Consider the following 22,357-nt stretch of genomic DNA (forward strand, 5'->3'; position numbering starts at 1 on the left):
ACCCGCCAGTATTTTCGTATACGAAGAAGAATCGCGCAGGTGGTGGGTTATAAAATACCCCCGCTCAAACCTGCACCCGTCGGTTTCCTGTTGTAACATCATTGGATGAACCGTGAAACCGGTCTTGGCTGTATTTTCATCAGGAAACCAAAACAAGCATTTTTTTTTTCTTAAACAACACAGACTGTAAATACAAAAAACAGGCTATAAAAACATAATAATGTCATAAAAAAACATAGACATAACATAGACGTAAAAATGCCTAGTTTCTGGATACTGCATGCAGTTTCCCAACCATGCAAAACACGTTTTAATCACATTAAGCATATTATTGTTAAATATATAATAGAATAAATCAGTTCAACCCAACCTAATAAAGCCAAATTAACATCAATAAACATTATTTAGCTCGGGTCTTTACCGGCTGTGATCTGCGTTTCCACCGGGCGAACGCGACGGCTACCAGAGAGGGGCCTTACAGGGGGTGCAGGTTGCGAGGGGGGACAGAATGAGGCAGTACAGCAGGCTGCAGTGGGGTAGACAGCATGCTGGTGGGGTGTGTATGACCTCTCTGTGCCACTGTGCTGTTTAATGTCTATGTAGGCAGTTTAAAGACTACCTGAAGACTCTGCCGTGGAGACGCGATGGCGGGCAGCAGGCTGGAGAAGTTCGGGACCGTGTACACTCGGTAGTGCTGTGTTTTATTTTAGCTAGCAGGCTAACTGGCTAACTACCCTGCAGGACACAGCATTGGAGTGTCATGCTTTTGGGATGTTTTTGGGATGTTTGGCTTTAAATAGCTCTGTAACCGTGTTCAAATCTGCTAAACCTTAAAATCTAGAGGAGTGAGAGCCTCCAGCTCCAGCACTCCAGAGGGGTCAGTTCCCCTGCCCTGCCCTGCAGTCCAGGAGCTGTGGGCCTCTATGCTGCGTTCAAGTCCCCATAGAAAGCCTAGTAAACTCAGCAGGACAGTGGTGCAGTGGAGGGTTGTGGGTTCGATGCCCAGGCCCTGGCTCTACAATCTGCCACCCTTGGGCCACCTTGGCTGCCCACCTCTCCGGGCATGTGTGCTCACTGTCACAGTCACAGTCACTGTGTGTGGGTCAAAGGTGGAGGTGCACGTATTTGTCACTGTACAGCGAAATGTGTCCTCCGCATTTAACCCATCTGGTAGTGAACACACACTCTCACACACACACATGTGTTAGGGGCAGTGAGTACACACACACACACCCAGAGCGGTGGGCAGCCAACTCCAGCGCCCGGGGAGCAGAGAGGGTAAAGGGCCTTGCTCAAGGACCCAACAGTGGCAGCTTGCCGAGGCCGGGAATCGAACCCACAACCCTGTTATCGACAGCCCGGAGCTCTAACCGCTCCAACACTAATGGTGGATATGCTTGTCTTGCCTAAACTCGTGCATCAGCACCTGTAAATACGACCGCCTGAGTGGTGTCGGAAACTGGGAAATGCCTTTTGTACCACTTGTAAACGAACTGTTGCGGCGCCAGGGCAGCAGAGAGGGTGAATGGCCCTAAATGTGGCTATAGCTTGCTGAGCTTGCCGTGCCCGGGCATCGAACCCGCAACCCTGTCATCCTCTAACCGCTGAGCCACCACTGAGTTTACTGAGTTTACTGAGTTGAGTTTCTGTAAGAGTTTAAATTTGGGTTCCTCTGTTTGTGGACGTCTCAATGTCATCGTTTTGTGATCTCCTACAGATCTCCATGCTTAGTGGGAGGATCCTCTGAGTTGTGTTTGCTAGTTAATCATCTGGACAACCTTCCGATGAGCATTCGAGCGCAGCATTAGACCTGGGGAGCACATCTCCAGACCTGCTTAGCTACTTTACGGAGTCCTGGAGCTGTGGTAGTTGGCCTCAACTCATCAGTTAATTCCCAGGCACAGTTGTGTGTGTGCTTCAGTAGGCCAAGTACCAAACTTTGCTGAAGACCTCCAGGCCCTCCAGGACTGGGGCTGTGCTCCCCTGTTATATAGTATATATATGGAAGTATGCCTGTGTCAGTAATGGGTGCACTGTAAAGTAGCTGGACACACTCTGTAAGAGGAGTGTCTGTACATGTACTGTACACCAGGAATGCACAACTCCAGTCCTGGAGGGCCTGGAGGTCTTCAGCAAAGTTTGGTACTTGGCCTACTCAACCACACCCATACTGGTAAAGAACTGTTGAGTTGAATAGTATATAAAACCCTGGAGGAATATGAAGAGAGGGTGAAAACGACTAGCATGTGCATATATAAATACAAGCTGAGCAAGCTCTTTATTTGCAACACCTGTAAAGCCACACATTAGTGTAATTATCTAATCAGCCAATCATGTGGTAGCCAATCATGTGGGGCAGTGGTGGCTCAGCGGTTAGAGCGCCGGGATATCGATAACAGGGTTGTGGGTTCGATTCCCGGGCTCGGCAAGCTGCCACTGTTGGGCCCTTGAGCAAGGCCCTTTACCCTCTCTGCTCCCCGGGCGCTGGAGTTGGCTGCCCACCGCTCTGGGTGTGTGTGTGTACTCACTGCCCCTAACACATGTGTGTGTGTGTGAGTGTGTGTTCACTACCAGATGGGTTAAATGTGGAGGACACATTTCACTGTACAGTGACAAATACGTGCACCTTTACCTTTACCTTTAGCTGTGCAGTGTATAAAATCACAGAGATAAGGGTAGGTCTCTAATATAAAATATTATATGGAGAATATTGTATTGAAAATGTTCATTTAAAGAGACCTGGAGAAATGATATTCATCGATCAGAAGGTAACAATATGCTATAATATGGAGATTAATCTTGGTTTAATGTATCAGCACTGTTTTGGTCCATGTTAATACATCATTTATCAAAGAGAAAAAGCATATCATATGTGTTGTAAAAATGCATTCAGTGTTTTCTATGCTGTATTGGCCTTTTTTGTGAATGTAATTACTGTATTATTATTTTAGTATTTAGTATTATTATTTACTGAATGTAATTATTTTTTGTATTATTATTAATTTTTATATTAGACAGTATGTCTATATTTTTAAACTGGGTTAAGAAGCGTGAACATCTTTTTGTCTTTCTCCCCTCATCAAGAGTTCGAGATTTGATGCGATCTGGAGTCATCAAAGAGTCCGAGAAGCCGCTGTGGTTTGACGTGTACACGGCTTTCCCTCCCAAGAGAGAACCTCTCTATGTGAAGTCCTCAAAACGGATATGGCCACAAAAGAGAGAAGATCCTGTTCCTGAAATTTTCTACAAGGAAGATCTAATACGGGTGTAAGCTCCACCTGCCTGCCTGACTGTCACTCTGATGGGTTCTAATCTTTAGCTGTGAAAGAACGATCAGCTACTGACACTCTGCTGTTCTTGATTTTTAGGAAGTTCTTCGAGACGTATGGAAACGATGCTAAACCATTGAATCTCGCTAAAAGCAACTATGTGTCAACGTGCCAGAGGTAGGATGAGTTTAATACTCCACCAGTGACCTGAACTGAGTACAAACCCTACTTATTTGGAATAGTGAGCACTTAAGGAAATTGATAACACTGCATGGACAAGCTTCTCATGAGTCTGGTGGATAGCACTGATATACAGACTATACTAAATATACAGAAGCAAGAGGGTCCTGTTCACCAATATATTAAACAAAAATAATCGGAGAAAAAAAATTATATACAAAGATTTGGACAAGAGGTAGCAGTTAAAATATACGCTAAAATATATATACTGTAAAAATATTATATCCCGATATTTAAAAGTCATTTTCACGGTACACACTATTAATTGCGATACATGTGATCTCAGAAAAAATGCATTGATAGTTACTGATTCTTAAAAAGTACAATTCAAATACTCTCCCATACTGAGTACTGTGATTTTCACTCAAAATATGCTGCACTTCATCCAAATAAACCAGAGCAATTACACTGTTTATAATGAAATTATAGATAGATAGATAGATAGATAAATCACTTTATTTATCCCACGGGGAAAGTCAGTTTTTACAGCAGCAAAATCAAACAAGAGAGCAGCGTAATAAAGGCACTTAAAATAGTAGTAAGAAGTTACAAATAGGAAACAGTAAACCTGACTATAAATACAGCTATATTAATAAATACAGCTGTAATATACATAATATAACCCAATTATATAATAAGAAGTACTAGAAGAAGTGATTGCAGTGCAGTAATTACATTAATATAATGTAATATGCAGAATGAATTATGTGTAATGTAACAGTGCAGTAACTACATTAATGTAATAATGTAAGGCATCCTGGGGTATCAGTACAGTATAAGTGATAAACAATAGAGTTTTAAAGTGGCAGTGCAGATGACAGAGCTGTGTGGCAGTACATAGTGATGAACAGAATAGTGTCCGATTGAGAAACAGCGGGACTGTTCTATTAGTACACTCAGTGCACAATAATGTCCCGGCACAGTGACGAGGCGTTGTACAGAGAGATCGCTGTTGGGAGAAACGATCTCCTGTACCGTTCCTTGCTGCAGCGGAGCTGAAGGAGCCTGTTACTGAAAGTGCTCAGCTGCTTGACCAGTAGATCATGGAGGGGGTGGGAAGTGTTCTCCAGAATGGCAGTGAGTTTGCTCAGAGTCCTCCTTTCCACAACCACCTCAAAGCCTTCCAGAGAGCAGCCCAGGACTGATCCAGCTTTCCTGATCAGTTTGTTGAGCTTACTGGCATCTCCACTCCTGATGCTGCCTCCCCAGCAGATTGCAGCAAAGAAGACAGCACTAGCAACAACAGACTGGTAGAAGGTCTCCAGCATATTGCTGCACACGTTAAAGGACCTGAGCTTCCTCAGAAAGTAGAGTCTGCTCATCTGCTCAAATGTGCAGTAGACTGGTGTACTGATGATATCCTCGATTTGCTTCCAAAAACATATTGTGTACCACGCTAAAAACATTTACGATAAAAGCAGGAGCAGTTGTCTTAGCCAACTTTCTATAGTGCATGTGTTGCTAAATATAGTGCATACTCGATCAGCTGAAGTGAAAAACATTGATTATCTTCATCTGAAGTGGCGTCTGTCAAGGGGTGGAATATATTAGGCAGCAAGTCCGAGGTCTTGTGGAGCCCATGCATGGCACAAGGGGGAGCTTCTCAGTACTAGGCAGGTGGTTCTAATGTTGGGCTGATCAGTGTATAGTATTGTATGATTAAATGTAATACAGTGTAAACGTGTGTGTGTGCAGGTTTGTGAACAAGTACAGTGAATTGGAGAGCAGGGGGGATGTAAAGCCTGAGTATTTGATCAATGAGACGTGGAAGGCTCTACTTGATGAAGGACTTTTGATCAGAAGGAGAGGTTACCTTCCTGTAAGTTTACCTTATATTACATTACATTACATTCATCCCTGTAGTTTCTCCTTGTTTTCACACGCAATGCAAAAGAACTCTCAGGCAGGTGCCTCTCATACAGAAATGTGTTGGAAACTATTGTTTTGTGCCCTGTGCAGTTAACATCATTGTAATCACATTTTCTGGGGTAGTTCCCCATATCTCACAGCCACGGTGCTCAGTTGTATTGTCCTCAGCAGTGACCACAGGGAGTGTTCATCTTGTCCTGTCTGCTTTTTGATCACCAGGTGGCGCCAAAGCAGCCTGATCCCGTGCTGAGTGAGCAAACTGATCCTCTGCTGAGTGAGGCGATCTTGGCTGAGCCACAAAAAGACACGACACAAGCTCCAGAAGAGCAGAGGCAGGCAGTTACCACTGACGGTTCCACAGCTTTATAGTTCATCTGTAATGCCACGGCCAGGTGTAGATTAATGGCTCCTGAGCTGCAGGTACAACTGGTGCGAATGTTCAGTGTCCCAGTGCTCACTGGAAACAATAAATCCTATGTTGAATCTTCAAGGTTGAGATCTTTCAGGGTGCTCTGTGGTCTGTTGTTGGCGTATGATGAGTGTTCCAATAAATTATTGTTTTTGGAAAGATCATTGACTTAATGTTCTTTGTGGTGGGTTGGCAAAATAAGGGCTGTATAATGAATTTTATTTACAGTTTCAGTGTAATATCATGGTAATAGGTAGTAGTAATTTTTTTAATGATTATATTATAAATGGTGTTTTGAGAATCACTTACAATATTTACTGACTGCAAATGAATTTTTTTAATTTGAATAAAATAAAAAATAATAATAATAAATGTTCACCCTCCTGTCATGATCAAATGTAAGAAACAGCAATAATGCTGCTCGGTCAAATTGACATTGTCCATGTTTAACCATCCAAAAGCAAAATCTTTTTCTTCATTATTTTTAGCTCAGTTTATATTCATTTAATCAGTCTTTATTATAAATACAGTGTAATTAATTATTTTTTTTATTCTAAAGTAATTTTGTTTACATGCAGTCACACTTCAAAAGAAAAGTCCCTTTCTTTGATATTTTTACTCTTTGTAATGCAAACACAGTAAGTTAGTAAGTTTCATGTTCGCTACACCTAATAAACCCTGCAGAAAAGGTTCATGCTCCTAAAGTAGTGGAGTTATATTTCACTGATTATACTTTTCTCATATTTTTAAACTTTGGAACTGGTCAATTTGACCTGCAACATAACAAAAAGGTTAAGTCAGATCATTAGTTGCACAAATGCTGCCAGATTTAATCAATCAAAGGTCCACATTAGCTCGTTTCTTACTTTCCTACCATTAGGCTACATTTTTTCTTTAAAGTTAATTGGATGTAACAGTTCTAGTTCTTGTTCCATGTTTCCCCCGTTGTTTGAACTATTTTTACTGTTCATGACTTTCATCTGCTAGCAGTGTAGTGGGCTTAAGGGAATGCCCCATTTAAGAAAGAAGGGTCATCTCGACCTGGTGCAAGGAGACACCATTCACTTTTCGACATTTAGACCCTGGACTTTAACTGACAGAACAATACCTCTGACGCAGACCAGGGCACAGATTTATTACACAAGTTAGACAGAAAAGGAGCAACCTCTTTTATCCAGCTGACATGTAAGGATGCCGACACACAGCTGTGGAGCAAGAGGCCCTGTCCATCAGATGGGTCTTTAAAGAAATAGGGCCCAGCGTCATGGTGTTAAGATCCTCCTAACCGGTAGAGAGTATTTGGTGTAATTCTCTTTCTACAATTTAAGAATAATCTTTTTGAAGACTTTGGAAACCCAGTCGGTTCTGCCAAAAACAAAGAGGACACAATCTCACCAACACCCCAAATCCCCAAACTTCATGATGCATCTGGTGTTTTTGTAGCAGTTTTTGTAGATCTTGTTAGCGCTGCTAAACAGCTTACACCAACTACATTAGAAAGTCTAGTTAACTTGAGGTGGTTAATATGTGGTGCTTTAGGAGTACAGTTTGCACAATCCAAAGGGTGGCAGTAAGCTCTGCACCAAGAGCCCTTCGAGCTTCAAGTACGGCTCGGCTCAATCCGCCATCCCTTAAAATCCACGGAAGACAAGCGTCCAGGCTCTTTTCTATCCTGCACCAAAGTGGTGGAACGAGCTTCCCCTGGGTGTCCGAACAGCAGAGTCGCTCGCTGTCTTCAAACGCAGACTGAAGACCCACCTCTTCAGAGAGTACTTGGGCGAATAGCAGAGTACTATGGTCACCTTATTGACTTGTGCTTAGTAATGTCTAAAGCTTAGAGGTATCTTTGAATTTTAGCCTATTCAAACTAGCTGAGGTTATTCTTAAGTAAATAGCAAAGCACTTTTGTAAGTCGCTCTGGATAAATGTAAATGTAAGCTTCCATTATTTACTAGTTGCACTACACTTAAAAAATACAGGTGCTTCCTATGGATCTTTGAGTGAAGCCATGTAGAAGAACCTTATTTGGTTGTAATGAATCATGTAAAGGACCTTTAAAAGGGTCCTTCACTCAATCTCTAGGAGTGTAGCCTTGTAACATCAGTGCAAGACAAAAGAAGCAAACTTAACCCAGATGTATCCTGGTTAGTTGACTTTATTGGGTGCCTGAGTGACGACTTAGATGGTTTCTCCAGCTGCAAGCCTTCCTTGATGAGATTTATGGCATTTAGCTGATGCTCTTATCCAGGGCAACTTACAAAGTTACTTATATTACAGAGGAGGGCTAAGGTAGTGTTAGGAGTCTTGCCCAAGGACTCTTATTGGTGTAGCGCAGCATAGCCACCCAAGACTGGGAATCAAACCCCAGTGTCCCACATGGTGTGGTAGCTCACTGGCAGGTAGTGGTGTTATTTGTTGTGCCACACCAACCACTTCCTGTGGTGGTCACATGATGACAGGGTTGTATGTTCAACACCTGAGCTCGACCAGCTGCCACTGTTGGTGCCACCGTTGTTAAACAAGGCCCTTCCCCCTTTCTGCTCCCCAGGTGATGCCATAGCTGCGATGCTGCCCACTGCTCTGGGCGTGTGTGCTCACGGTCACTGTGTGTGTTTGAGCACTAGTGTGTATGTAAGTGTTTACAGATGGGTTAAAAGTGGAGGCCAAAATCACACTAATGGGGAATATGGTTGTCTTGTCTTACAGTATATTACGACTGCCTTTTTTGAGGGATTTATAATGCCTAGCGTCACTAAGTGTCATTACCCTCGACTTACCTTTGACTCATGTGACACTGGTAGGAGAATGTAGTCTTAAGAGTCTTGTAAAAGGGCTCTTATTGGTGTAGAGCGGTGTACTTACTCCACAGGGGAATCAAACCCTAGTTTGAAATGAAAAAGGGAGTGTTATTACTTCAATACTACAATAAACCCATCACACAGTTAGGTTTATTATTAAAATATTAGAATAAATATTAATCATTATATATATATATATATATATATATATATATATTTTTTTTTTTTTTTTTTTTTTTTTTTTTGACTTTTACTGCTGATGTCCATTTCGTCTTGCTTATCTCATTTTTCTAATGGTTAGCTTATTAAAATAAGAATTATCATATTAAACTTTCTTCTTTCTTCCGGGTGTGAGCGAGTGTGGAGCTCAGCACAGCTTGGTCATTTCCCTGCTCATACATCACTACTAAATCTGGAGATTAGCTGATTTGTGGAATTAAGTGTTTTGGGGCAGGGAAATAACTCAAAATGCGCTGGACTCTGGACCCACAAGGACCGGAGCTGCTAACATCAGATACACCAAGATACACCATCAGAAACGTGCTTAGAGAGAACCGCCTTGCAAAATTTGCACTGAGAGAAGCTAGTAGTGGCTGGTAGAAATGGCAGGCCGGAATCTCATCCTCGTGCGTTTCAGTCTGTGAAAGTGTATTGATCTGTGACGTACCCACTGTGCATTCATTTAGCAAGAGACTTGTGGCTTCAGAACAACAGCAGAGCCAATTATCAGTGTCTTTGTGGAGTGATCAGCTGGGCTTTCAGGCTTTCATAAGGGACTTCTCTAGCCTCGCATGCCCACCCTTCTTGTTCCCACAGTTAAGCAGATGGTCTAAATCAGACTTTTGATTGCCTTAAGGCGAAGTCAAAGCAAAACACTGCTTCTGAAGATGACCATCGTTCCATTAAGTAATGCATGAAATATGTATACAGTATATACTATACTCATTGACTTTCAGCTTATGAGCTCTAGGGCTGAATTGTCCCCCGGCCCTGAAACAGGGTTAATCTGTGCATCTGCAGCTTAGTGCACATTTACACATCTACCACAGCTGTGATGAAATTATTGATGCATCTGTGCTATACTTGTTGTGGAAAGCACATTATTTACAACCATTTCTCTCAGTAATAAGAGCATTTTTCCCTGTAGAAAGATCAGATCCCATTAGAACAGATGCAGGTCAACATTAATATAGTAAAAAAAAAAAAAAAGTAGGTGAGATCTTGTGACCTAGTCTGAAGAACAGAGCTTGGTTCCTCCAGGTTTCTACTGATTTACCATCATTAAGCCCTGATTTACCAAACCAGGTGTTGGATGATCACTCTAAATAATTTTGAAGAGCTTTGGAGAAGGCTTAATGAACACACTGATGTAAAATCGCTACTTTTGATATGAATTTTATTCATATTTATTCTAATATTATTATTTTACCAAATAAATAAGCACTTACTGCCCAGTTCAGCCGGTTGCTAGTTACCATTGGGGCTAAAACTTTTGCACACTACTCTATGCTTTATCTGTAACTACCTGTGGCCATTTGTGTGTAAGCTTACAGTATGTGAAGATGAATGTGCTAATGATTAGCATGTGTGTTGTGAAAGGGGATCATAAGGTCTAGTGTAAACAACTTCGGTGTAAACGTAAGACTGCAAGAGTCGCTCTTGGCTGGGTATTTTTGGATGCTGGACCACTCTCAACCAAGCAGTGATACTGATGAGAATATCAACCCCAGCATCACTGCTGTGACAGACTACACTACACTACACTACACACTACACTAACATGTCACTGCTCTTATGAGAACGATACACCCACATAATATCCTGGGGAAAGAAACTGAGCAATGATTAATGGGGTAGGTGGTGTTTATTCCAACAGATGGGCTACAGTGTGTACCTATACACCTGTGTAAAGTAGGCAGTGGGTGGAAGCGTAAAGTAGGTCTGTCTAAGACACTGAAGAGTGAGTTCAGACTTCAGGATGGAATTTCCAATAACTGAGCAGTAGGATCTTACCCCTAAACTCATCCATACAATTATCTATTCGGCCAATCATGCAGATATGGGTCAGTTTACATCAACCATTAAAATGGGAGGGCAGTGTGGAACTGCTGAGCTTCTGGGATCAGTCTCCAGAGTTACTCAGAATGATGAGGATAATACAGACAGCACATCCAGTGAGCGTCAGTTCTGCAGACAGACGAAAAACACCTTGTTGATGAGAGAGATCAGACTGATCGGAGCTGACAGAAAGGCTACAGTAACTCACTACAGCAGAAGACCCCAGCTAGTTCAACCTCTGTCAGCCAAGACCAGAAAGCTGAGGCTGCAGTGGACACAGGCTCACCAACACTGGACAGTCAAAGACTGGAAAACTGGAAGAAATAGTCAGATCTGATCATTTATGGTTTCTAGGTATAAAAGATTACGTCCCACCATATCCGAATCCACTGCCTCACTAAGAGACCTAGCATGCTCAGATAGCCTTGCACATTATGAGCAGACTCATGAAAAACACCATGATGAAAAAAATCCACATGAAGAAGCGATCCAACACCTTAGCCACTTTCTTCCACTCTCCTGTCCTCTTCTGAGTGGCCCTCTGGTCTCGATAGCAGTTAGCGATGTACTCAATGTTTCTGAAGTGATGCTGTTGTTCAGTCATGCACCGCATCTTTTCTTCATCACATAGTCTACCTCCGTCCTCCGGTCCTCCAGACCTCTCACTGTCCTTCACTCCTCCGCTTGCTGCAGACACACCGTCCCCACCGTCCAAACTCAGGAACACTCCATTCTTCCAGACGCTGTAGTGGTTGGTGGGATTTCTCCCTATCGAACATGCTGGGGACATAATCTGAGACATATCTTCTTTGTCCTCTGTGGGCTTCAAAGGCATACTGTCTTGACCTCTGTCAAATTTGAAGACGAGGTCATCCTTGCCTGCTCGGCCGTTCATATGCTGAGGCTGCCTCTGAGGTGGGGGGTCAGGTTTCTCAGGCTGTGGGGTCATGCAGTTCTCGCCGACTTCATAGACAAAGCAGATCCTCGCCAAGTACTGCAGGATGAACTTCTTAGCCCATCTGGGCACAGGTTTCGCTTCTGGGCCGCAGTGGTGGATGTTCATGATGAAGATGGTGAGAGCAGTGGAGGCAGTGATCATGGTCATAGTGGCTATGTAATATTTTCCTGTGAAATGTAAAACATATTTGCAGAAAAAAGAAGAAAACACTATATTATTATTGATCCAAAAACTAAAATCTTGTTACATGAGCATACTTTTATATTTTCATTTAAAATTACAATTTTCTTTATTTTATTTCAACAGATATTTTATTACAACAATAGCAGGATGTACATTAATTATGTATAGAAAACTTGAATTCTTGATTTTGTTGATATTGTTACCAAAATCTGGTCAATGTTTCCTCCTTTTCTTCTGTTTATATATGTATTTATTTTCAACATTAAAAACACCAGCTTACCAATTTACATGAATGGGTTAGTGGAAATGTTAAAAAATAAAAAATAAAAAAACAACATTTTTTACACTTAAAGTTAAAGTTACAAGTTTGAAAGTTTGGTTACTACAATTACAGTAAATACATTATTTGTTTTTAAAAAGAAAAAATAATTTAAGTTATAACAATGTTTGTTTTTATAGCTCCATTCATTACATGAGTCTATTATCTATTAAATGTATTATTATTAATTATTATATAAGTAATTTATGAATGATCAATTATCATATTATTCATATATATATATATATACATATATATATGCACAGCTATTATACTATTTATTAGTAATGTGTTTTGGGAAATGAACATTTGTGTTGTATTTCATAAACCATGGACAACATTTCCCCTAAATTCCAGATAAAAAGTTAGAGCATTTAGAACAACTACTCAAAAACAACTTCCCAAATAATGCAAAGAAATGATTCTAATAATTATAATGCAAATACATTATTATTCTGATTCAAACAGCACAGTACTAATATCTGAACTTTGAGAGCATTCAAAAAGCACTATGGTAAAATAACCTTGACTGCCAATCACAGCTCTCATGTCTCAGCAGGCTCTCCACTAGTCTTTCATATTGCTGCTGGGTGCCTTTATGCCATTCATAGTCTGCAGATTCAGGTAACTCTGCTTTGTTTGATGAAATGCCTGGAATAAAATGACTGCCAAACATGTAGAGACACAAAGAGAAGAAAAGAAAATGGTCTCTTGATTTTTTCCAGAGCTGTATATCGTTTCTTCTAATTTATTTTTGGTTAAGTCTAGTTTATTTTAACATAATACATCTTACTCTACTTAAAACTACGGTACAGAAAATAACGGATGGTCCTCCATCCAATATTTATGGGATGAGTTGGGGAGTTAGAGATAAGGTAGGGTGGGGATCATCCAACATCCTGACCTCACTAACGTTCTGAGATCCTAAAAGCAATGCTCCTCCAAAATCTATCCCCAAAATCTGTCCCAGTACTTTTGGCCATATATGTATTTTTGTTTGTGTAGCTTTGTAATAAAAGAGCTCTGCTCTAATTGGCTGGCCTGGAGTTTGCCTCATTCAAAAAGTACAGAGGGCTGAAATACTCAATATCAGTGGGTGGGGCTAAACTGTGGTTGGCTGAATAGGTGGTGATTTCAGAACTGGCTGTTTTTGCAGCATACTTGAGAGCTAAATGGGGCACCTTGAAAGCTTAACATTGTTTACATGTAGCATTACATGTAGCCATTTTAATCCCTCACTCACCTATGAGTGGCACGTTCTCAGAGGGAGGCATAATCTCTGCCACCAACAGCTGAAAAACAGTGAGTGCCAACATCACGGTAACTCCCAGAGACACCTTCTCTCCAGAGTCGGCAGGCAGGTAGAAGCCCAGCGGCGCGAGGAAGGAGATCATGACGCAGGGGATCAGCAGATTGAACACGTAAAAGGAGGCCCTTCTCTTCAGCATCAGCGTGTAGGTCACATCTGGGTAGGGGTCAGCACAGCAGCCATACAGGATTATGTTCTTCTTCGCCGGCATCCCCAGCACCTCCCACTCCACGTTATCCACCAGGTCAGCCAGGTCTGCACTCTCCAAGGCATTGAGAATGTCTAGCTGCTTGCCGTTATAGGTCCAGGAGCCGTAGGTGAGACGGCACTGCTGGGCATCGAAGGGGAAAAAGGACACGTCCACCTTGCAGGAACTTTTGGTGATGATTGGAGAGTCCCACATGATCTGGCCGTCACTGCGGATCACTACGTTGGTGTCCATGGTGCCTGTGAAATGGTCGTCCGCACTGGAACAAAGTGAAGACTGCTGGGAAATGGCATCACACTTCTGTGTGGATGACTGCCATGAAAGATACTGGTCATTAATTTACAGAAAACACCGCTCAGATGGAAAGGTAGAAATGAATAGTTACATTTTTGGCAGTGATGCACTTTAAAAAATAAAGGTCCCTTGACTAGAGTTTATGATTCTATGGAGAAAATCCAGTTCCAGTCCCGTCCCCCACACTAAGCTACACCAGATATGTTGCACTTTAAGTGGAACTCCCTCTCTGTACATAGCTGTGTGCTGTTCTCTCACCATAACACTAGCTGCTATACCCATTACTGTACTGCACTGCATACGGTTTATGCATGTGGTGCTGTTTACAACACTAGACTGGTCTACCTCAGCATACTCTCCTAAACTCCCTGTTTTACTCATCATTTACATGCACAGCACATCCATCACTGCTCTATATATTATTAATGTATTCCATTTTGCTGTTAGTATAGTATCTTAGTCTGGACCTGAATTGCCCAGCCTTCATGCACATATTTACACATTTGTTTATTTTTCTGTTTATTGTCTTGGTACTTATTATCTATGCAACCTGTCTCGTATTGTCCTTGCACTATTGTATCATGTCCTACCTATTCTGCACCGGAGACATAGCCTACCGCTGTTTGGTTGTACTGTACAACCCTGTATTAGTATAATGACATTAAAGTTTAACAGAATTTAATTGAATTTAATCATTGAGTGGCCTTCAATATCAAAAATACCCTTCAGACCCTCTATTGTCAGTACATTAAGAGGAGAGAAAATGACTTCTGTTCATACCTTCATGAAAGCTGTACTCTTTCAGGGTACATACACTGTTGTCGTACCAATTTGGACCCATAGGACAGCATTTTAAGACTACTCAAGAGTTAAACACCCATTAAAAGGTTCTTCAGGTAAGTAAAAGCTGGGGCCTTCCATAAACCTACTCCAAGACACCTTCATTTTTAAGAGTTTCCTGCTCAAGTAACTAATAAAAAGGAGGTAAATGTCCTCACAGATTCTCTACCAAGACAAAGACTGTAAGTCATGTTGTTGTGGAGTGGGTGAAGGCACAAGAATGGCACAATGATCTACTGTGCCATCATTTCTTTCTGCTTTTTAAAAGGTGTGCAAAACCAAGCACACCTGCCTGAGAACATTGAAGGAAGCCTCCCAATACAGTGAAATTGTTCTCCACACACATCCCAACTTGAGATGCAGGGGCAGAGTGCAAGGTCAGCCATGCTATAGCATACTCCCCTGGAGTTGAGAAGATTGAGGGCCTTGCTCAAAAGCCCAATGGTGGCAGCTAAGTGGGTGTGGGTACTGAACCCACAAGAGTCCATTTTCTACATTTGTCTTGTATTTATGTGACTGCATGACTACAACCAGTCAAAAGCTAATTTTAGGCTGATTTCTGTTCTGTTAGCTGCCCCGAACATCTTTTAAAAGCATGGGATGAAGCTTCTGTGAGTCGGCATATACAGTACAATGGCATGCAAAAGGTTATGCACCCCTGGTCAAACTTGCAGTTACTGTGAAGAGTTAAGTGAGTAGAGGTTGAACTGATCTCCAAAATGAATCACGTAAAATATTCTTTCCAAATTTTAATCAAGATATTCATCTAAAGTGAAACAAGGATAAGACCACCAAGTCTGGACACCCTCAAAAACAGTCAAAAAATCAAAAGCCCTGTTTGACTCCAGCAGAGGTGCACTGGTGGACCTGTGGACAGATGGAGTGAAAATCAAACTTTTTGGCTGCAATGAGCAAAGGAATATTTGTAGAAAAAAGGGAACGGAATTACATGAAAAGAACACCTTTCCAACTGTTAAGCATGGGGGTGCGTCGATCATGTTTGGGCTTGTGTTGCAACCAGTGGCACGAGGAACATTTCACATTTCTCAGCAAATTCTAGAAGCAAACATCACCCCATTTATAAAAAAAAAAGTTAAAGATGGAAAAGGATGTCTTCTACAGCAGGATAATGATCCCAAACACCCCTCCACAAATCCACAGTGGACTACATTAAGAGGTGCAAACTGAAGGTTTTGCCATGACCCACACAGCCCCCCAACCAAAACATCATCGGACATCTGTGGATAGACCTGTGGAAAGACTCTTAGCAGCTACAAAAAAGCAAGCTGTGATACTTGCCAGGGAGGTGTTAGTAAGTACTGATGAAGGTCATCCAAACATTTGTTTCTGAATAAAAATAAAAAAGTAGTATTAAGGAAATATTATAATAAAATAATACAAATATTTATATATACTGTATATATATATATATATATATATATATATATATATATATATATATATATAAATTCTCACTTAACTATTCACACTAACAGAGATTTGGGCCAGGGATGCCCAAACCTTTGCATGGCACTGTAAATGTATGTATACATAAACAACATCATAAAAACAATTACTTAAAACCTGCTTATTTTTACAGCTCAAATTCCATAAATGGAATGTATAGTAAGCAATAATAAATATATAAAAATTTTTTCTGTGATATTGGCAAATTTCACTAGAACTGGAACAGATGCAAACTTTCTACCACAATCAACTAACAAACAATCTACTACAACAGATGCTGTAGATATAAAAAGCAGAAAGCAACGAGTCGCCTGAACACTTGTTGGTAAACAGTTTCTTCAAGTGTTCAGCTTGTGCCTCCACACAGAGAGTGATAGTGACATTAGGGAAAGAGATAAACCCAACACCATGCCGACCTACTTGTTATATAGGACAATATCAGGTCTCCATACATAACTACCAGGTATACGGATGGTATCGAGTCCATCATACTCATCTTTATTCCAGGTCAGATATGCATCGTTCCACACCTGCCGTATCCATAAATACGCTGTCAGAATCTGGTTACGCTCATCCTGCAACACACGGGAACCCAACAGAGTTCTGAGAAGGCCAGTGTCTGCTATGTCTGCTATGTTAATGTGTCTCTTTCATTCTGTATTAACTCCTAAACTCCTGCTAAACTCCTAACTTCTAAATTTAGGTTGGTAAAGGGTTCTTGGCTTGGAGAAATAGTGTACATTATGTAGAGGCTCTTTAACCCCTTGACACAGAAAGGATTATTACACTAAGCTGTGTTATCCAGTAACTACAGGGACTTCTGTACAAACTAGTGGGGCTATTCTTTGGTAATAAATGTTTGTATGGTCGATGAGCCATAGACTGTTTAAGGGTTTAAACCTTAATAAAATGGTTATATATAATCAAATGTACAGAATTTATTCTTAAATAAGCGACACCACTGAAAAGGTATTTAGATAATCTTTAGATAAAGTGGTTCCCCTACAGCATTTTACCCCAGATTTCTAATGAACACCATAACACTCCAAGGCTTATCACACACTGAGGTGTATTACTCAGTAACTACAGGTATAAACTTCTGTATAAACTAGTGGTGCTATTCTCTGTTAATAGAAGTTTGTAATAACACTTCCGGCCTGCTGGCAGCCTATATGCTTTTTAAGGGGTTAAGGGTGTATATCAGTTTCTGATAGTGAGTAGAATACACAATTGCTTCAGTCTTCAGGTCTGGATGTAGCTGGACTCAACCAATTACAACCAAATAATTACCAATCCAGCATCTCCGTGGCTCAGCCCATCAACTGATAAGTACATGAAGTGTTGAAGATCACAGGCAGTACCATAGTGTCTGAACCATGTAAAGGGAAACTCCATCAATATTCCAAATTTGATTAATAAAAATAAAGTTATTAGAGAGTTTGGTGTGAAATGGTCAGTTCTAAGAAAGCTCATTCAGACTTGCTTACAGTGATAGTGATAGGCCCTCTAAAGAGTGTAATGTGTATAAAAGGTCCTCACAAAAAGCTATTATACACAATAGTTATTAATATGCTTTTGATACCCAAGACATTATTTTTTTACAGTTTGATAAAGGGTTTTGACAACATAGGCTCCCCCCTCAAAAAAATCGTTTTTTATTTTTTGTTAATATTAAATATCCAATTTAGATGACACGTAGGCTCCCTGGTGGTTTAAGGTATTAAATAAAATCACTATATTAATCACTTTAATCATGACCCTGGTAACTATCACCACCATGGTAAAAAGGAACTATTTCACATCAATTTTACGTTTATTTAATTTGAAAATCTGAGTTTTTAATCCCTAAAACCGCTTTTATTTTTAACAGAATTGGTACCACTTGTGGGTCCGGCAGGTGTTGCTATGAGCTTTATGGACCTTTAACATGAAACACATCATGTTTTCCTGCCTTCTGTAAAATGTATTTACAGCACAAGAATGGAAATGTGATGTTTTCCTGATCGGCCAGGGCTATCGTCTGATATTGTTAATGCCATAATAAACCTTGCATCTCCAATGTTTGCAGTTTGCTAGCAGTTTTCCAAGTAATCATTTCTACTGGGCTAATTTCATTAATGTATTATACTGTTTTGTACATGTATTTGAAGGGCAGCAGTCATTACTAAATCATATGAAAATGTATATATGTATTGATATATGAAGTTTCAAGGTCTGGAAATGAAACGGCTTTACCATGTCAATTATTTGGGAGAGTGTAATCTGTAGTGTGACGTTTAAGACGTCATTGGTGTTCTCCACTGGTCTCAGTGCGCTGGTGTAGTTTCTGAACAAGTCATTCAGCAGCCTCTGTGCGTATTTCCCATGAGCTCCCCAGCAAGCTGTAGAAGACACAGAGACAGATACACAGATGGTGGGAGACAGAGAGACAAGGGAAAAGAGACAGATTGGGTATGTTGTGCAGTACATTTTACAGGATTATAATTACCTGTAACATCTGTAAACATCTGTACAAACTGAATAGGCGGCAGGGTCGTCTGATGGCTGCCTATTTGAGTGTGTTCATAAGCCCCATTTACTTTTGCTGTGTCCCACTAAAATCACAGTGGTAAAAGCTGAGCAGAACTACAGGACACGCCACACAAATTTACTACAGAGACCACATTTCCCAACTCCACAGCTCACTGTTGGGGGGCTTTATACTCTTCCCACTAGCCCACACCTGGAATTATCTACACCAGGGAGATCCTATTCTATTGGCAATACTTCTCTATAATGGTGCAACTTAATGTAACTGAATGCATCTATTAGAAGAGGTGTCCACAAACATTTGGACATATAGTGTCTATACACACAGTCAAAGTGATTCTATGGTCAAACAGCACAAAATAGGTTTAAACCTCACAGAATTTGATTTTCTAGTCAATCAGTCTTGTCACGACACGTGTAAGGACTGTCTTTATGAGTATGTGCACATGCTGCGTGGCTTAGTCCGGACTGGAAGGGCGGAGACATGGGATTTCCCACTAGATTACCCATCTGAGGCAACAGAAAAGAAGAGATTGGGTAAATCTGCCATTAAGAGAATGGGCAGATGTCATGCATTCCCCCACCCCCAATGCTGAAATTAAGCTGGCCTGTTTCACTGACCATGTAATCCATGAAACAGTCACTGTTGTCCTCCTCAACAAAGAAAACAGGCAAAATGAAGCTTAGATGGAAAAATGCGGTTGAATGTGGTGCAGTGTGGGAATATAGAATAATGACATTTCTCTCTGTTGACACCCAATCACATTCATGATTTGCATGTGGCATCTGGTTCCTGATTCCTGGTCTGGGTGGCTATGCTGTGCTACACCAATAAGAGTCCTTGGGCAAGACTCCTAACACTCCATTGCCCCACCTCTGTAATACGAGTAACCTTGTAAGCTGCTAAATGCTGCAAATGTAAATGTAAATGCATCTACAGGAAAGTCCTTGCAGTAAGCTTTAATGGTCTGAAGGGTTTCTTTTTGCTGTTTATGTAGACTGTTTAGGTTAATGCATTTACATTTATGGCATTTAGCTCACACTCTTATCCAGAGCGACTTACAAGGTTACTGGTATTACAGAGGTGGGTCAGTGTAGTGTTAGGAGTCTTGCCCAAGGACTCTTATTGGTGTAGTGCAGCATAGCCACCCAGACCGGGAATCGAACATGGTGTGGTAGCTCACTGGCAGGTAGTGGTGTTATCTGTTGCGCCACACCAACCATGTTTAAGTAGATATATATAGATATAAAGTCAGAAGATTGACATATATCTTTACTCTCAGCCCTGTCAAACACTGAGAAATACAAATATGGATGAAAATCTTTTGCACAAGCCATGAACCACTCAACATCGCAGGACACAACTCTTCACCTTCTGCAACTCCGTAGGAAAACATGTTTCTTTGATGTATTCCATTTTCACAAGTTTGTTATGAATATTTTACAAAAACATTGCATATCTGTCTAACAAAAAAACATGTATCTTTACTGTGTAAATAATTCTTGATCAACAGACCAATAGAAATGCTCTAAATTATTTTATATGTTATAAGACCATTCAAAGTTTAATACATGTTTGTCTTCTCCCATAAAGTCACCATTTTGGAGATACATGTTTTTTTTTTCATTGGACAGCGATGATATGCAAAAATATTTTTTTTTATTAGAAATATTTTATTTTAAATAACTATAATAATAAAATAATGAAATCATTCTTTATTTTAAGTTAAAATATATATTCAGTGTATTTAGGCTTGTAGGTACACTGTTAAGAAGTAAGGGTAAAAAACAGCAGGGGCGTTTCTAGCCTTAACCCTTTTTATTGACATTTCCTGTTGGTCAAAAACACTGCTGTTTACTGTTAGACTAAAAAGCCCTCATTTAAATGAGATATCAGAAGGGTTGCGAAAATGATCTATTTTTATAGATTTTTTGTAGATAAGACACTAATAACCAAAATTCAAAGTTCATTAAAAACCACAAAAAACTGTCCATATTGAAGTAGGTTGTCAACATGTCTCATAAAGACCTTTTCTCAATCACAAACAGTTACAACTGCATAAAGCATAAACAACACGACTCTTTCAGAACTCTTTTAGAAAATAGAGATAGCCCATGCTTATACACCCCTAAAAAGGCTATGCCTCAGCTTAGTTGCCGTTATGGCGATGGATACTTAGAACTACACAAAACAAGCAGCCAACCACACCAAAACATCTCTTAGATCATAAAAAAACACAAAATTATAATGTTTTAACCACTACTAAACGTCTACTAAAAATGTTTTTAACTATAATAGAATTTTAAAGATTTTCATGCCATCATAAACTGTGATCAACATAACAAATGTATTTGTGTGTAAATGTACAGAAAATGTTATTAGTTCTATTAATAAATAATCATTTTTTAATAGTTAATTTTGTTAAAACTGTCATCTAAAAGCTATTAAAACAGATAATTCATGTATTCCACTTGTACATAATTTTCTTCAGTAATTCATATGATTTTAGTATGATTTTTGTATTTACTATTGGAAAAATGTCTAAAATTAAAAAAAAAGTTATTTTTTAAACAGTATATCACATTTAAACAATCTGTGACAATAAGAAAATGTTTCAGGTAAGAGTGCATCTTCAGATTAAGATAAAAACTCGTTCAGTATTATAACACGCTGTGGCTGATTGATGAAATATGAAGATATAGAGATTTTACCTGGTGCAAAACTGATGCAGACAGTGAGGACAAAACAACACCTCATTCTGGCTCTCATCGTGCTGGAATTCATTCAGCTGCTAGAACTAATTCATCATAGACCAGGAGTCGCTGCAGGAAGTCCAGGTAGAGTAAGGGAATGTCAGACCATAGGGGCTCTCATCCAGAGCTCTCTAACAACAGCTCGCAGAGGGCGGATCCCAGCCCACTGCATCATCTAATCCATGAAGTGGTGGATGTTGCCGGTTAGTTATCACATGGATGATCCTATGGGTTTGTGTGTGTATATGTGTGTGTGTGTGTGTGTGAAATTTTCCTTTAAAGCCTTAGACTTATGTTGACCTATGTTTTTGACATACAATTAGTGAAAGACAGTGCAAATACGTACAACAATAAATGTCATATTTGTCCCCTGGAGTTACAACATATAAACTGGCACCACATGTAAACAATGATCAAAGAAAATATTTATGATTGAAAATAACATTAATAAAAGGTATTTTTCTTAATTTAAAGCACCAACACTATGTAGCATTTTAACCATAACCCCTTAAAACCTATGTTGATTATTAATTTATTGAACATAACACCCAACAACTTTTTTGGGGGGTGGGGGGGGGGGTGGGGGGTCCCACAGGGTTCTATTTAAGGGCCTGTGAAACTGATGATAATTATGACAGTATTGTAGTTATAAGTTATAAGTATGTAGTTATAATATTACATTACTGCAATCATACCCTAGATTTAGTCTTGACCCTGGGTGTTAGTATTGATAATCTAAATATTCCACCTTCCATATTCCAAAGATCAATAATATCAGACCTTTACCTAATCTCCTATGATCTTAGGCAAAATGTTCATTTGTCCCCTGCCACTGTCTAAAGCGTGCAATAAC

At 40.1% G+C, this 22,357-nt stretch overlaps 2 protein-coding genes across 2 annotated transcripts; one reads left to right on the forward strand and one right to left on the reverse strand.

Moving 5' to 3' along the window:
- The first annotated feature begins 530 nt into the window (after positions 1 to 530).
- Positions 531 to 5,949, forward strand: mrps23 (mitochondrial ribosomal protein S23). Its single transcript, XM_072691043.1, has 5 exons — positions 531 to 688; positions 3,085 to 3,267; positions 3,369 to 3,446; positions 5,205 to 5,328; positions 5,598 to 5,949. The coding sequence occupies exons 1-5, from the start codon at positions 645 to 647 to the stop codon at positions 5,745 to 5,747; spliced, it is 579 nt and encodes a 192-aa protein (XP_072547144.1). The 5' UTR covers positions 531 to 644; the 3' UTR covers positions 5,748 to 5,949.
- A 5,109-nt stretch (positions 5,950 to 11,058) lies between these two features.
- On the reverse strand, positions 11,059 to 21,520 carry chrna10a (cholinergic receptor, nicotinic, alpha 10a). Its single transcript, XM_072691167.1, has 5 exons — positions 21,463 to 21,520; positions 18,457 to 18,602; positions 16,642 to 16,796; positions 13,347 to 13,879; positions 11,059 to 11,768 (listed from the first exon to the last, which is right to left on the reverse strand). The coding sequence occupies exons 1-5, from the start codon at positions 21,518 to 21,520 to the stop codon at positions 11,059 to 11,061; spliced, it is 1,602 nt and encodes a 533-aa protein (XP_072547268.1).
- Between the last annotated feature and the right edge of the window lie 837 nt (positions 21,521 to 22,357).

Source organism: Salminus brasiliensis, chromosome 11, assembly GCF_030463535.1.
Source record: "Salminus brasiliensis chromosome 11, fSalBra1.hap2, whole genome shotgun sequence".
Lineage (NCBI taxonomy): Eukaryota > Metazoa > Chordata > Actinopteri > Characiformes > Bryconidae > Salminus > Salminus brasiliensis.

Coding starts and splice junctions, on each gene's coding strand:
- mrps23 (XM_072691043.1), top strand. CDS start 645: ATGGCGGGCAGCAGGCTGGAGAAGTTCGGGACCGTGTACACTCG. Junction 3,268..3,368: donor AAGGAAGATCTAATACGGGT/GTAAGCTCCACC, acceptor CTTGATTTTTAG/GAAGTTCTTCGAGACGTATG. Junction 3,447..5,204: donor TATGTGTCAACGTGCCAGAG/GTAGGATGAGTT, acceptor GTGTGTGTGCAG/GTTTGTGAACAAGTACAGTG.
- chrna10a (XM_072691167.1), bottom strand. CDS start 21,520: ATGAGAGCCAGAATGAGGTGTTGTTTTGTCCTCACTGTCTGCATCAGT. Junction 18,603..21,462: donor CTGCATCAGTTTTGCACCAG/GTAAAATCTCTA, acceptor TGTCTTCTACAG/CTTGCTGGGGAGCTCATGGG. Junction 11,769..13,346: donor TGAGAACGTGCCACTCATAG/GTGAGTGAGGGA, acceptor TACATTTCACAG/GAAAATATTACATAGCCACT.